Genomic DNA, 17,917 nt, shown 5'->3' with positions numbered 1-17,917 from the left:
TGGCACTGGACAAGCACCTAAAGTCAGTTCCTGATCAGCCTGGCTGTGGCTCGTATGTTGGTTTGTGTGCAGCCAGCAGCAACAGCCTGGTTGATCAGGCTCTGATCCACCAGGAGGCCTGGTCACAGACCGGGCCACGGGGGCGTTGACCCCCGGAACTCTCTCCAGGTAAACTCCAGGTAATAAGTTGAGAATTTCTAATCTGAACTGCCTTAAACTTACAACACTGATGCATCTAATTAAAAGGATGGCTCATCAGTGTTTTAAACTGTGTAGGTGCAAATAAGAAAAGATTATGACAAATTAAAAGTATAGATTATTGGTTCTAGTGATGATCGGACAATGCCCATTTCTAATCAGCTTCAAACTTTCACCACTTGTGTATTTTGCTTGAAGGAAGACTCGGAGTGCTGTTGGGGGTTATGAAAAATCTCAATTTGCTATTTTTATTAAACAAATTCCAAAAATTATGCTTATTCAAGCTTTTATTTAGAAATTTAAAAAAATCATGCTCTGTCGCCTCTTGCATATCAATAAGTTTCTTGAAGATCAGTTTTTTGATATCTGTGATGAAAGCAAAATTCAGCTCACATAGGTATTGGGGATCGATGGTTCTATTCCCGGGCACGAATGGAAATGTTGGGCATATTTCCTTACACCTGCTGTCCTTGTTCACCTAGAAGTGAGTAGGTACTTAGGTGTTAGACGACCATTGTGAGTCACATTCCAGGAAGTGGTAATGTAACTTAAATAGTGCTGGGGTTCTGAAATGAACTGAGGTAGGATAACAACTCTTAGCCTATAAAATTAACTTGTAAAAAATGAAAAAGGATATTGTCTCACTCCCCTCAGTGTACCATTGTAGTGCAACCTCTGTGGATATTGCTAACGTAGTTTGCCCGAGTTCCAGCTCCTGGTACCCTTAAGGATGTTGATCCGCAGCTCCTGTCCCTCTTGAGGGAGTTGATCTGCAGCTCCTAGGCCTCAAGTGCACTGAGGCAAAACTGACCCTCTTAAATGTATTGATCTCATACAATAGGGGAAAGAGAAATCACAAGTTATATACATACAACTTTACTTCCAAATACTGTACATGATTCAAAAGTCGTGTATATACACACATACACAACATCTACACATACATTCTCTTAACTAAATACCTAAAACATGCCCTCTAACAAAAAATATAATTTGAATCATGACACTTTTCACAGTGAAATGAAGTGATGATAATGATTATGTAAATTGTATTTGCTTGCAACTTAAGAACTATATCAAGTCACATCTACAAAGAGATAGCTGGACTAATGTGACAAGATATATGACCTCAAAGATGTTAACAACTGCAATATTTAAGTAATTAAAAATCCTCTGCTATGATTCCAACTTATGTTGTGTCATCTATTATCTTCATAGCTATAAGCTCAACCAAAATAAAGGCCACATGAATATACAAAAATAATACAGTTATCAACAATACATCAGAAAAAATGCACGTCAATGAATCATTAAAAAATAATACTGTGGAGTAATTGTGCAGGTAAAATTGACTTTCAGTACCAAATATAGATGAGCTGGATCAAGTAATATTCATGGTATGCATTTTCCCCCCCCTCAAACAAGGTATTCTCTATTTTCAATGAGAATTCATAATTTAACAAAGTGATAATCTCACCTTTGAAATAATGCATGAAAACGTAAATAACTATTATGACAATGTACAAATATGCAACCGCAGTCGGATTTTATATTTCATGCCACAGCACCAAGGCCTCGTGCTGCCTTATGGCGGGTCGAGTTTAAACCCAGAGCTCAAGGTAGGACTAGAGCCATGCCAGATGGCAGCACTTGCCAAGTGGCATAAGCATGAAATATAAAACCCAACAGTGGTTACAAATAATAATAATAATACAATGCCTAATAAACAACGGAATTAACTCAGATTTATGTTGTGTTTAAATGCATAAAATAATTCAAAGAATCAATTAAATAAACGATCTCAGATATACAGAATCTGCTACATTTCTTCAAATTTCATAAACAAAATTTTATATAAATTTAAAAAAATGAGCATATAAAAGGCTCATTTACAATTTATGTACCTGATGGATTTGCGTAATTACAGGGCAATGCAATTTTGAATAAAATACTGTATAATAATATGCCTGACTGCAAGACCGTGTTTGAAAAGTCAGAACTACAATGATACGTACTGTACATACATACATATACACATATGTATCAAGTCCATCATGTAGGTTATCGCCCATAGCAATCTCGGTTTTGTCTTGATAACACAAATATTACTGAGAGATAGCTTGCTAAACAGACTTTAAATTACATACAACCAAAATCAGCAAGCTCACCCTTTGATAATCTTAAGGCTCAATCCACTGCATTTTTACAATACTTAAATTCTTTGATTTATGTCCTTGCAAAGATCGTTCATAAAAAAAGGAGATACTCTGACCATGCTATACTAGCCAAGAGTGAGGGAGGTGGGAAATATCAGGTAGAGTTGTTCTTGCTCACATGATGGGTGGGAAAACATTCTCATCATATATTAGAATTACTCAACTGTTAAATCTCATAAGACTTCAGCATTCCCAGCAAAGGTTTTGTTTATTCTGCTAAACTTACTTTACCTAATGAATGAATGAAGTATGTATGTATATATGTGTGTGTGTGTATATATATATATATATATATATATATATATACATATATATATATATATATATATATATATATATATATATATATATATATATACATATATATATATATATACATACATATATACACACATACATAAGTATATTGTCGTTGTTGTAGATTTGCTGATATACTCGCCTGGCCCGAGCCTTTTCGAAGAGGTGGCCCAGCCTTGACTCTCTGTCGAAGGAGTGTCTCAGACCAATGTCTGCCATGGGACCAGCTGTCCTCAGGCCTAGCCCCATTCCCCGCCCCCACGAGGCTCGGAGGGAGAAAATAGGCACCATGGACTGCCACAAACACTGGGCTCGAAGGGTGTGGCAGCTGCATAGCAGCAAACTATGTCAGGAGGTGCAAAGGCAGCAAGCACAAGCACTACAGGATCCTTTCGGAGTCACACCCCAGTTTTGGGCATTAAGCCCAAGCGCTGGAAAAGCTCAAGAATGCCTCTTGCTGTGTGTCTTGCTGCTGCTGCTACTATATTTGTCAGTTGCACTCATGATGTGTGTATGTGTATATATTTATATACACATACACACATCATGTGAGCATCATTACATTACTTTCATATGAAATGTAACTCAAAAATGGATGGGGGGAGGGGTGATGAAAAAATGCAATTGGTACTCTTGAGAATATGTTAATAAATATAGACAGCCCTTAAATAAACAGCAGTGATTGAGCTTGCTCTAACTTTTACATTTATAAGGATTTGTAGGCTATTACAGCATCACATAAATGACTTTTTGTCTTCAAAGTAATGATCTGCCAAATGGGTGAGAGATGGACAACACTTATCACTTGTTTTGAAATATTTCCTTTGCTTCCCAATACAGAATTGCAAGTAATCTCAATGTGAAATACAATTATTTATAGTAAATTAAAATTGAAATTAGATACTGCACTAAAAAGGTTTTTGGACATAAGTACATTCAATTACTTTTTTTTTTTTGTGGGTGAGGGGGTTTTCTTTCTGAAAATGATATAAACTCTGTGGCTACATTCTGTTCAGTGTGGGAATGTAACAAATGTATTGCAATGTTTGAGAAGTGCAATAGCAAGCACTCTGACTGTTCTCTATTATAATTACTGTTTGTCAATAAATTATTTTTTTTTTTAATTTTAAATGAAATATGATAATGCATAAAACTACATTCTTAAAAGTTTATTAGTCTTATATATGTTTTGATATAATGTAAAGGACACATTCCAGCTGTAAACATACTTGACTAGACAGAAATAGGAATGAATAACTAGATAAACTAAAATTCATTACAGTTTTTTAAACTTCTTTCAATACAGTACTTTCAAACACAACAAATTAAAAACACTTACTGGAGATTTCTAATGACTTGAAAAATACTCTACTATACTGTCACAAAATATCTAAAAGGCATGACACACACGTCACCCACAGTAAGTTCGGTTCAACTTCCTGCGATGTTATATCGTCTTACTACTTGCTGCCTACCATGTAGCTCGAAAATGGTATAGTACTAGGCTGTATCACTGTAAATGTTACTTAGCTCAAAACAGAATGGTGTTGATACAACTGATTTTGCAGAACTAGTGTTATAATAAACATGTTACTGTTACTGTTCCTATCATAGGAACTAGTATGTACTTTCATTGCCAAATTTCCTTTAGACTACAAATAATAAAAGGTAAAATACTTATAAGTAATATTGAGGGGACAACAAATTCAAATAAAAGAACTGCAAAATAACAAATGTTTATAACAACTACAGTAGCGTAGTTTGAAACACTTTCGCGTTTTTTTTTTTTTTAATTTTGTAAGAAGTAAAATATGAATTTTTGAGATAAATTATGTAAGAATACTAAAATATTAAAATTAATTTTGCAAAGACATACTATATGCACATAAATTCTTGAGTTATCTATTATAATACCCATAATTTGAAATTCTATTGCTGCAAGTTCTGTGCTATGAGTGGCTTGTATATAAGAATACTACATAATAGACAAAATAGCATGAGCAATGAAAAGAATACCAGTTCTGCATATGAAACTACAGTATGTAGGCCTATATGTATTGCTGATCTACATGGCAATATAGGTAATATATATTCACCTTACATGCCTTCAAAATTTGGTCTTTATACAAAAATATAATTCAATTGACATCTTCAATCTCTACTAAGCCTTTCACCCTTCCAGTATATTCTGCAACATTTCATCAATAATAGGTAAGGTCACAGCCAATGTATCCAGCAAAAAAAAAAAAAAAAATACTGACTTGTAAAAAATTTTGCCAGAGCTGCAGTATTTAGACCAGCAAAATACTAACCCTATGACATAAAACATCTATTTCCATTAAAATACCCTTCCATATCACACAGTGTAGGAAGGAATTACCAGTAATGAGCCTAACTCAAAGCATCTCTTTAGTTCATCAGGAATTCAAGAAGTCATAATATATATAACTATAATATATATACATGTATATATATATATATATATATATATATATATATATATATATATATATATATATATATATATATATTATAGTATGTATATACGTATATATCTTTCTTTCAACACACCGGCCATATCCCACCGAGGCGGGGTGGCCCAAAAGGGAAAAGTTGCACCTCTGACAACTAAAAGTGGACTTCATTATATTAAATGAATGAATAAATCATATCATTACAGCTCAGTACTGATTCCTTCTTGGACCTTTTGGCATGGGATGTGAAGAGTGACACCAAACAGGTGTTTGTCCACTAGTACAACCAATTTGTGTACAATATTAGCATGTCTACAGCACAAGATGGCATGGCATTACAACATACAATAATTCAAAAAAATATGTCATGATTATATGCAATCAACCTTAAGAGAACTATAGAAGAGCAATGACATACAAAAATTGGTTGAAGCAGCCAGCCTCGTAGCGGATTAAATAATTCTAATGCTTCCTATTAATATTTTACCTTTCACAGTAATATAAAAAGCTTTTCGGTGATTTTAACGTTTCCAAATCTATCACAAATTAAAAAAAAATACCCTGAATCAGACGAAACATGACAAATCATTGCACGATTTGAAAATATCAAATCACATCATACATAAAGAAGTGCAGAAAATGCAGGCTCCTTGCAACACACCCCTCATGCATTATGTACATGATTCTGCAGAGCTGGTGTACATACAATTACCATCTTTCACACAACCTGTGGATTACCTGCATGTATATTTTTTCTAGCTATCTTAAGTGTCAATCAGCATTTCATTTGGTAAGTTATAATTTTAATGTGAACTATAAATAGTTTCAAACACTGTTTGCACCATATGCTGTTTGCTTAAAGACTGCAGTAATCTCATCAATAGTGCGGCCTTTAGTTTCAGGTACCTTAAACCATGTGAAGACGATGAAACCAGCCAACAAGGCCACGAAAATTAGGAACACATACGGACCCGTCAGCTGTGGGAATATCATCATTGTATAAGTATCTGATTATAAAATTAAAAGTACAGTACAGTATATAAAATCAAGAGATGCTCATAAAACAGTATAATGAATAGTTCCCAATTCATCTATAATGCAATATGACTGTGAATACAGTGCCAATATTTAAAAAAAAAAAAAAATAAGCACATTATCTTTGCAACTCTTACCTCTTGTAGTGGCAAGAATCCAAGACCAACAAAGAAAGCTGCTGTCCAGTTGACTGCAACGGCAATGGATGAGGCTGTTGGACGGGCATTCTGAGCAAAAAGCTCAGTGACAAAGAACCAGGGAATAGAGCCAGGACCAGTTGCAAACATCACAACGAAGAAGATTACCAGGAAGATGGAAAGGTAGCTGATCCAGGATGCAACGTCCTTCAACAATAGGCAGATGAAGAGGAGGAAGACATCAACAAGCATACCACTCAAACCAGCCAGCATGAGTGTCTTGCGGCCAAACTTCTCAACCATGACAAGGGAGGCAAATGTCATAAGCACATTCATTGTTCCCATAGCAATGGTTGCATTCAAGGCAGCTTCTTCACTAAGGCCAGCTGACTTGTAAATCTCCGTTGAGAAGAAGATGACCTGTAAGCACAAGTTAAAGCATAAATTTATAACGTATGTTTTAATTTACAAATGTTTCTTAAATAAGTAGAAAAAATCACAAGTTATTCAAACAAAATGAAATTTAGGAAAAACTGCTTATTAAACATGTAAATGTAACTAACTTATTCTTAAATTTCACAGGATGAGAACTCTTAATTAATAGAGATCAATTATATGTGAGTGAATAAGGTAACTCTACTTACAGCATTGATACCAGAGAGCTGCTGAGCCATCATCATCATCAAGGAGATAACAAGAGGAATGCGGAGGGTTGGATTGGTTAGAATTTCTCGCAAAGACACAGAAGGCACTAGTTTGGATGCCTCTGCTTCATTACGCATCTCTCCCATCTCATCATGAACGTTTGCTGTATCTCTGAGCCATGTCAGTGCTGAATAATAATTTATTTATTACTACAACATACAATTAATTTCTGTATGCACTTTTTTTTAGTCTCAAATTGTCATAAGTTTCTTTCTCCTATGTTTGGGTTATTTGTGTATTGTTCCAGTGATGGTATTGTGCCTTTTTGTTCTTCATTTGCAGTATTTTCACATCTTGACCAAAAATTATGGGTTAACTCCAGCAATAGTTTTCATAGATCAAGCTCATTACATCTACATTTCACTAAAACAAACTAGTCTCTATGACAGTAGCAATGTCTCATTTTTTTTAATCAATGTATTTTAACTTACCCCTCTGTGCAGCTACTGGTTCATCTTTAGTGATGAGGAGGAACTTGGGAGACTCTGGGCAAACAGGCAATGCTGCCAATTGGAAGATAGCGGGTAGGCCAGTTAGGGCAAGCAAGATAGGCCATAGGTCCATTGTGCCCAAGATGGATTCCAAACCCATAATCTGAGAGAACTGTTAACCAAGAATTAGATTTAGAATTATATTTTAAAACTATTTTATGTATGGAAGGTTTATAGCAATAATAATTCTATCCAAACAACTTTCTTTATGGTCAATTTGATTTAAAAAATGGTATTTTGATATTTTTAAGGCTGTTAAGATTTTTTTTTTATAAAAGTGTATCATATGACATAATAGATAAAATACTAAGGAATATGTTAATACAAAACTAGGATTGTTTCTTAAGTACTTCTAACTAATTTGAAGCAAGCATGACAATTGACAGTACTTGTACTCACCAAAATGGAAATAGTGAGGACCAGTTGATAAGCAGTACCAATTGCGCCTCTGAGATTGACTGGAGCGATTTCTGACAAATACATTGGACAGAGACCAGCATTTAGACCGTTGTTGATACCAATGACAAAGCGACCAGCTATGAGCATCTCATATGAGTGAGCCATTTTACAGAAGCCAAAGAGCACAGCTGCTAATATGGCAAATATGTTGTTCAGGAGGAGTCCACCCTTACGGCCAAATCTAAAAACAAATATAATATATATATTATATATTATGTATATTATATATATATTATATATATTATATATATATTATATATATATATATATATATTTTTTTTTTTTTTTTTTTATTATCACACCGGCCGATTCCCACCAAGGCAGGGTGGCCCGAAAAAGAAAAACTTTCACCATCATTCACTCCATCACTGTCTTGCCAGAAGGGTGCTTTACACTACAGTTTTTAAACTGCAACATTAACACCCCTCCTTCAGAGTGCAGGCACTGTACTTCCCATCTCCAGGACTCAAGTCCGGCCTGCCGGTTTCCCTGAATCCCTTCATAAATGTTACTTTGCTCACACTCCAACAGCACGTCAAGTATTAAAAACCATTTGTCTCCATTCACTCCTATCAAACACGCTCACGCATGCCTGCTGGAAGTCCAAGCCCCTCGCACGCAAAACCTCCTTTACCCCCTCCCTCCAACCCTTCCTAGGCCGACCCCTACCCCGCCTTCCTTCCACTACAGACTGATACACTCTTGAAGTCATTCTGTTTCGCTCCATTCTCTCTACATGTCCGAACCACCTCAACAACCCTTCCTCAGCCCTCTGGACAACAGTTTTGGTAATCCCGCACCTCCTCCTAACTTCCAAACTACGAATTCTCTGCATTATATTCACACCACACATTGCCCTCAGACATGACATCTCCACTGCCTCCAGCCTTCTCCTCGCTGCAACATTCATCACCCACGCTTCACACCCATATAAGAGCGTTGGTAAAACTATACTCTCATACATTCCCCTCTTTGCCTCCAAGGACAAAGTTCTTTGTCTCCACAGACTCCTAAGTGCACCACTCACTCTTTTTCCCTCATCAATTCTATGATTCACCTCATCTTCCATAGACCCATCCGCTGACACGTCCACTCCCAAATATCTGAATACGTTCACCTCCTCCATACTCTCTCCCTCCAATCTGATATTCAATCTTTCATCACCTAATCTTTTTGTTATCCTCATAACCTTACTCTTTCCTGTATTCACCTTTAATTTTCTTCTTTTGCACACCCTACCAAATTCATCCACCAATCTCTGCAACTTCTCTTCAGAATCTCCCAAGAGCACAGTGTCATCGGCAAAGAGCAGCTGTGACAACTCCCACTTTGTGTGTGATTCTTTATCTTTTAACTCCACGCCTCTTGCCAAGACCCTCGCATTTACTTCTCTTACAACCCCATCTATAAATATATTAAACAACCACGGTGACATCACACATCCTTGTCTAAGGCCTACTTTTACTGGGAAAAAATTTCCCTCTTTCCTACATACTCTAACTTGAGCCTCACTATCCTCGTAAAAACTCTTCACTGCTTTCAGTAACCTACCTCCTACACCATACACTTGCAACATCTGCCACATTGCCCCCCTATCCACCCTGTCATACGCCTTTTCCAAATCCATAAATGCCACAAAGACCTCTTTAGCCTTATCTAAATACTGTTCACTTATATGTTTCACTGTAAACACCTGGTCCACACACCCCCTACCTTTCCTAAAGCCTCCTTGTTCATCTGCTATCCTATTCTCCGTCTTACTCTTAATTCTTTCAATTATAACTCTACCATACACTTTACCAGGTACACTCAACAGACTTATCCCCCTATAATTTTTGCACTCTCTTTTATCCCCTTTGCCTTTATACAAAGGAACTATGCATGCTCTCTGCCAATCCCTAGGTACCTTACCCTCTTCCATACATTTATTAAATAATTGCACCAACCACTCCAAAACTATATCCCCACCTGCTTTTAACATTTCTATCTTTATCCCATCAATCCCGGCTGCCTTACCCCCTTTCATTTTACCTACTGCCTCACGAACTTCCCCCACACTCACAACTGGCTCTTCCTCACTCCTACAAGATGTTATTCCTCCTTGCCCTATACACGAAATCACAGCTTACCTATCTTCATCAACATTTAACAATTCCTCAAAATATTCCTTCCATCTTCCCAATACCTCTACCTCTCCATTTAATAACTCTCCTCTCCTATTTTTAACTGACAAATCCATTTGTTTCTCTAGGCTTTCTTAACTTGTTAATCTCACTCCAAAACTTTTTCTTATTTTCAACAAAATTTGTTGATAACATCTCACCCACTCTCTCATTTGCTCTCTTTTTACATTGCTTCACCACTCTCTTAACTTCTCTCTTTTTCTCCATATACTCTTCCCTCCTTGCATCACTTCTACTTTGTAAAAACTTCTCATATGCTAACTTTTTCTCCCTTACTACTCTCTTTACATCATCATTCCACCAATCGCTCCTCTTCCCTCCTGCACCCACTTTCCTGTAACCACAAACTTCTGCTGAACACTCTAACACTACATTTTTAAACCTACCCCATACCTCTTCGACCCCATTGCCTATGCTCTCATTAGCCCATCTATCCTCCAATAGCTGTTTATATCTTACCCTAACTGCCTCCTCTTTTAGTTTATAAACCTTCACCTCTCTCTTCCCTGATGCTTCTATTCTCCTTGTATCCCATCTACCTTTTACTCTCAGTGTAGCTACAACTAGAAAGTGATCTGATATATCTGTGGCCCCTCTATAAACATGTACATCCTGAAGTCTACTCAACAGTCTTTTATCTACCAATACATAATCCAACAAACTACTGTCATTTCGCCCTACATCATATCGTGTATACTTATTTATCCTCTTTTTCTTAAAATATGTATTACCTATAACTAAACCCCTTTCTATACAAAGTTCAATCAAAGGGCTCCCATTATCATTTACACCTGGCACCCCAAACTTACCTACCACACCCTCTCTAAAAGTTTCTCCTACTTTAGCATTCAAGTCCCCTACCACAATTACTCTCTCACTTGGTTCAAAGGCTCCTATACATTCACTTAACATCTCCCAAAATCTCTCTCTCTCCTCTGCATTCCTCTCTTCTCCAGGTGCATACACGCTTATTATGACCCACTTCTCGCATCCAACCTTTACTTTAATCCACATAATTCTTGAATTTACACATTCATATTCTCTTTTCTCCTTCCATAACTGATCATTTAACATTACTGCTACCCCTTCCTTTGCTCTAACTCTCTCAGATACTCCAGATTTAATCCCATTTATTTCCCCCCCACTGAAACTCTCCTACCCCCTTCAGCTTTGTTTCGCTTAGGGCCAGGACATCCAACTTCTTTTCATTCATAACATCAGCAATCATCTGTTTCTTGTCATCCGCACTACATCCACGCACATTTAAGCAACCCAGTTTTATAAAGTTTTTCTTCTTCTCTTTTTTAGTAATTGTATACAGGAGAAGGGGTTACTAGCCCATTGCTCCCGGCATTTTAGTCGCCTCATACGACACGCATGGCTTACGGAGGAAAGATTCTTTTCCACTTCCCCATGGACAATAGAAGAAATAAAAAAGAACAAGAGCTATTTAGAAAAAGGAGAAAAACCTAGATGTATGTATATATATATATGCATGTGCGTGTCTGTGAAGTGTGACCAAAGTGTAAGTAGGAGTAGCAAGATATCCCTGTTATCTTAGCGTGTTTATGAGACAGAAAAAGAAACCAGCAATCCTACCATCATGCAAAACAGTTACAGGTTTTTGTTTCACAGTCATCATATATATATATATGTATATATATATATATGTATATATATATATGTATATATATATATATGTATATATATATATGTATATATATATATATATATAATATATATAATATATATATATATATATAATATATAATATATAATATATATATATGCAAAACAACCACTCTGAAAGAATAGAGAAATTCCAAGCGCTTTCGTGACTACTCACATTATCAAGGAACTATGAAAGTGAAGCATCCAAGGAAGCTATATAAGGGGTCCGGCCAGCACCTCACTATCAGATCCCACAACGGTTAAACACGTGACGCGCGGCGAGCCAACTTGGATAGGTCCTTTGCACAACTCACCCCCAAGCTATTTATCTGTCCAGTGTATTATTAAATTCTTCCCAAATTCTATTAATTATAAATGGATCTAATTTATATAAACCAAAGGAAATATTCATATTATTGTCAAAACTGCTTTTTATGAAACAAGATTCAATTATATTCCTGTCGACCATGGACTTGCTTGATACTACTTTCTCAACTTTTTGAAAATCAATTGGATGGTTAAAATCTCTTACATGAATAAATAGAGCATTGGAATCTTGTCCAGTTCTAATGCTATATTTATGTTGTTTTAATCTTAGTTCGAGATTTTTACCAGTTTGACCGTAATAAACTTTATCGCAAATTTTACAAGGAATCTTATAGACACATCCATCAGCATTTTGGGGGGAATTCTTTATCAAAAGTTTTTTTACTGTATCAAGATTTTTGAATACAACTTTAATATTAAAAGTCTTAAGAAGAGAAGGCATATCAACCAAGTTTTCATGGTAAGGGAGAACCAACATATTTTTAGTTGAATAAGGCTGGTTGCCCCTTTTTGGATTATAAAAAGTGTTTCTAGCAACTTTAAAAGATTTATCAATTACATTTCTTGGGTATTTTAAATCATTACCTATTTCATAAATTTTGGATATTTCCTCATCTATGAACTCAGGACTACAAATTCGTAAAGCTCTCAAAAACATTGATGAGAAAACAGACAGTTTGACTCTATCTTGATGCGAGGAATAATAGTGGACATAGGAACAGTTATTTGTAGGTTTTCTGTAAATTTTAAATTTGAATTCATTATTACCCTTAATAATTAAAACATCTAGAAAAGGCAATGAGTTATTTTCTTCAAACTCAACAGTAAAGTTTATAGAATGGGCTAAGCTATTTAATTTTCCAAGAAAATGGTGTATATCTACATTTTTGGGCATAAGACACAAAATATCATCAACATATCTGAACCATTTAGCTCTATTAGGGAGGATTGTGTTAAGCAACCTTGTTTCAAAAAATTCCATGTATAGGTTACTAAGAACAGGTGAAAGAGGATTTCCCATTGCCATACCAAACTTCTGAGTGTAAAACTTATCATTAAATACAAATTTTGCATCAACAATGCAAAGTTTAATAAGTTTAATGATAATAGGAACTGGCAATGGTAAATCATAGTTAACGAGTTCTTCAGATAAGAAACTTAATAAATCATCAACAGGAACTTTCGTAAACAAGGAAGTAACATCAAAACTAACCATGTTAATATCATTTAAGTCAGTCAAGGAGCTTAATTTATCAACCAAGTCTATGTTGTTTTTAACATTAAAGTTAGAAATTTTGCCAACAATAGGGCTCAAAATATCAACAAGCCATTTGGATAATTTATATGAAACTGACCCTATGGAGCTAATAATTGGTCTGACTGGATTCCCTGGTTTGTGTGTTTTTATTAGTCCATACATGTAAGGTAAAGATGGATTAGTGGAAGTAAACTGTTTGACTAATTCATCTTTGCCTTTCAGTAGAAGTTTTATTGTTTTATTGAAATTGCTGTTAACGGTTTCTAGGGGATTTTTCCTAAGTTTATATATATATATATATATATATATATATATATATATATATATATATATATATATATATATATATATATATATATATATATTTAATGATAAGTTTTACACTCAGAAGTTTGGTATGGCAATGGGAAATCCTCTTTCACCTGTTCTTAGTAACCTATACATGGAATTTTTTGAAACAAGGTTGCTTAACACAATCCTCCCTAATAGAGCTAAATGGTTCAGATATGTTGATGATATTTTGTGTCTTATGCCCAAAAATGTAGATATACACCATTTTCTTGGAAAATTAAATAGCTTAGCCCATTCTGTAAACTTTACTGTTGAGTTTGAAGAAAATAACTCATTGCCTTTTCTAGATGTTTTAATTATTAAGGGTAATAATGAATTCAAATTTAAAATTTACAGAAAACCTACAAATAACTGTTCCTATGTCCACTATTATTCCTCGCATCAAGATAGAGTCAAACTGTCTGTTTTCTCATCAATGTTTTTGAGAGCTTTACGAATTTGTAGTCCTGAGTTCATAGATGAGGAAATATCCAAAATTTATGAAATAGGTAATGATTTAAAATACCCAAGAAATGTAATTGATAAATCTTTTAAAGTTGCTAGAAACACTTTTTATAATCCAAAAAGGGGCAACCAGCCTTATTCAACTAAAAATATGTTGGTTCTCCCTTACCATGAAAACTTGGTTGATATGCCTTCTCTTCTTAAGACTTTTAATATTAAAGTTGTATTCAAAAATCTTGATACAGTAAAAAAAACTTTTGATAAAGAATTCCCCCCAAAATGCTGATGGATGTGTCTATAAGATTCCTTATAGCATTAGAACTGGACAAGATTCCAATGCTCTATTTATTCATGTAAGAGATTTTAACCATCTAATTGATTTTCAAAAAGTTGAGAAAGTAGTATCAAGCAAGTCCATGGTCGACAGGAATATAATTGAATCTTGTTTCATAAAAAGCAGTTTTGACAATAATATGAATATTTCCTTTGGTTTATATAAATTAGATCCATTTATAATTAATAGAATTTGGGAAGAATTTAATAATACACTGGACAAATAAATAGCTTGGGGGTGAGTTGTGCAAAGGACCTATCCAAGTTGGCTCGCCGCGCGTCACGTGTTTAACCGTTGTGGGATCTGATAGTGAGGTGCTGGCCGGAACTTATATAGCTTCCTTGGATGCTTCACTTTCATAGTTCCTTGATAATGTGAGTAGTCACGAAAGCGCTTGGAATTTCTCTATTCTTTCAGAGTGGTTGTTTTGCATATTTTGAAATCACCTGTTTACTGTGATCTTATTGCAATATATATATATATATATATATATATATATATAATGTATATATATATATATATATATATATATATATATATATATATATATACATATATATATATATATATATAACATATATATATATATATATATATATATATATATATATATATATATATATATATATATATATATATATATATAATATATGTATATATATATATATATATATAATATATAATTATATATATATATATATATATAATATATAATGTATATATATATATATATATATATATATATATATATATATATATATATATATATATAAAATATAATATATATATATATATATATATATATATATATATATATATATATATAATATATATAATGTATATATATATATATATATATAATATATATATAATATATATTATAATGTATATATATATATATAATATATATATATATATATATATATATATATATATATATATATATATATTGACAAACAAATTTTGTACAGCAATATATCTGGTAATACATACCTATGGTGTGTTTGAACTTTACTTTCTATGGTAACAATTAGATGAAAAATAAATTTAAAATAAATTTCATCTGTACAATAATTTCCACTCTTACCATCACAGATTTCAAGGAAAAAAAAATATTTCTCTTAAAAAGCTAATAATTACATACCTACTTCCATATAAGATATGCGATTTTTTTTAATTCATCATGATTAAAGGCTGAAGCCTAATTTTATCATGCTCACCGCTCAGCAAAGAATCCAGTGAGGGCTCCACCAATCATGCCTCCGATGCAGTAAATTGACACCATGATGGAGATAATCATAGTTTTCTCAGTCTCAGTGAGGTACATCTCGCTCCGGTCATAACTGGTGGTGTTCATCCAGTCACCGATAAGCTGTGTGAATTATTATTATAATTAATTATTATTCTAACAGCAGATGGTATTAGAAATACCAACAAGCTGTAGTTAGTAACACACGAGCAACAACTGGAAACTACATTTAAGACAATGTTCCCAATTCCTGCTTGTGTGTCCTTATCAATCATCACTGTATTCATAACAAAAGCTAAACCCAAAGGGTTAGATAACGCCTGGAAAACTGGATAAACTGAGTTTGATTCGAATAATGGAATGATAGATACAAATGTGTACTTCAGGGGAAAGAATAAATGACCTAACAAGCAATGGCATATTAAATGCAAATGAGACTAAATGAGTGGCCTATGAAGGCCCTAATAAATCGTCCTAAAATTACACTTCATTTTCTAATGTGTTATTTTTGTTCGTTTCAAGATTATCTAAGAAAACGAAAGTAAATATTTATTTCAACTTACTGGAACCAATTTGAGATGAATGGCACTGGTTTAGTGAGGTAAGTTACAATGCACATTGTGCAGAAATGCTATTATATAGGTCATAGGACATACAAAACTAAAGTAAGTGCTATGATGACTAATACAAATGGCACACAAGATATTTTTTCATACAATGGTTTCCTTGCAATAGCTGAAATTCAACCACAATTTAGTATGCAGGTGTTACACCCAGGATAAATTCTGATTGGGTGGTGGATTTGCATCACAACTCAATGCCAAATTATTCTGACATACAAAATTTGGCATCTCGCACGCACCAAATAAAATGAACGTATGTATCATTCCGACGAATTAAGAAACTGTAATCCTCATTGCCAGATGTAATTTTCCCATTTATGTAATTTAGGTTGTTAAATTACCTAACCTAAAATAACAAATGTTATCTTGCAAAGGCTGTCTGGATAGTTCAGAAATTAGAGTAAAATATCTGATAATGTCTGATTTAAGTCTGCACCTACATCATAATGTTCATATAACATATTTCACGTAGACTATGCACTCTTTTATTCCGTTATATGAAGATAAACCATACGGAATGATGCACAAGAACTGCTACAATGCATCATTTCTGCTTTTAATATACTATAGGTAAATACTCTACTTAATTAGGAACATAAGAATGGAGTACGGCAGCAGGCCTACTTTCCCATGCTAGGAAGTTCCATCTAAAATAACTATGACATAAGCCTCAAAATGTATTTTTTTTTTTTTGTTTGTAACTAATGGAGTGTTAATTTGAAGAACACTGGCAACTAGTGGGAACACAGCAAGTGAATGCTGTGCCAAGTCTGCGAAGAACTTGGCACCAGTTTCCTTGTCCTTGTCAATATGATACATGTGACTAAGATGATCATTATTAGTGCAACATACATCTATTCCACAGCACTAAGGTCACCTTCAGGGAGTTGGTGGTAACAAGCTATTTGATGCCGTATAAAAATGATGGCAATGGTGTATGCCCATAATATAAAATTTGTTATTAACAAAGTAAGATATTTATGTCTTAAGAGTACAGACACCGAGTTTAATGTGTACTGAGTATTAGATACGCTCTAAATCTAACAAACTAACACACTGCCACTTAATTATTTCCTAGCACATTGTACTTGGCATGCTTCTCGATGCATATAAAGCCACGCATTCTAAAAATTTGCAGTGTCGATTGAGCCTAATATGTTACAGCACTTCAACAGGGGTGCTGTGATACTGGTAAAGGACTCTTGATCCAAGGGACTGGAGCTATCCTTAACTTGATTGGATCAAACTTGATTACATCTCATTCCCCAAGCACTGTATGGTAGGTAAAATCAAGTATAAAAGAAAGTTGAGTTAGCCAACAGTCATGTGAACAGTGTGTACTGGTAAGTGTATGCAGGTGGCTGGGTAGCTGCAAGAGCTAGTTAAGTGTGTATTATTGCCAAATCCGGACCCACGGTTATTGTGTTTGTGCAGTACTGTGCAGGCGTTTGATATTTGTTCAAGT

At 34.3% G+C, this 17,917-nt stretch overlaps 1 protein-coding gene across 4 annotated transcripts in view; it reads right to left on the bottom strand.

Annotated features, from left to right (window-relative positions):
* Positions 1–1,058: 1,058 nt before the first annotated feature.
* Positions 1,059–17,917, bottom strand: part of LOC138853541 (solute carrier family 2, facilitated glucose transporter member 1-like) — a 366,551-nt gene continuing 349,692 nt past the window's right edge. For all 4 annotated transcript variants that reach the window (XM_070090831.1, XM_070090832.1, XM_070090833.1 and 1 more), the window contains 6 exons: positions 15,801–15,952; positions 7,953–8,193; positions 7,494–7,665; positions 7,002–7,189; positions 6,358–6,777; positions 1,059–6,163 (listed from right to left, as the gene is read on the bottom strand). In XM_070090831.1, coding sequence (XP_069946932.1) covers positions 6,011–6,163; positions 6,358–6,777; positions 7,002–7,189; positions 7,494–7,665; positions 7,953–8,193; positions 15,801–15,952 — 1,326 coding nt within the window. In that variant the 3' untranslated portion in view covers positions 1,059–6,010. The remainder of the gene's footprint in view (positions 6,164–6,357; positions 6,778–7,001; positions 7,190–7,493; positions 7,666–7,952; positions 8,194–15,800; positions 15,953–17,917) is intronic.

Source organism: Cherax quadricarinatus, chromosome 33 (assembly GCF_038502225.1).
Source record: "Cherax quadricarinatus isolate ZL_2023a chromosome 33, ASM3850222v1, whole genome shotgun sequence".
Taxonomy (NCBI): domain Eukaryota; kingdom Metazoa; phylum Arthropoda; class Malacostraca; order Decapoda; family Parastacidae; genus Cherax; species Cherax quadricarinatus.
The sequence above is the reverse complement of the archived record's forward strand: the minus strand, read 5'-3'. Positions and strand labels throughout refer to the sequence as shown.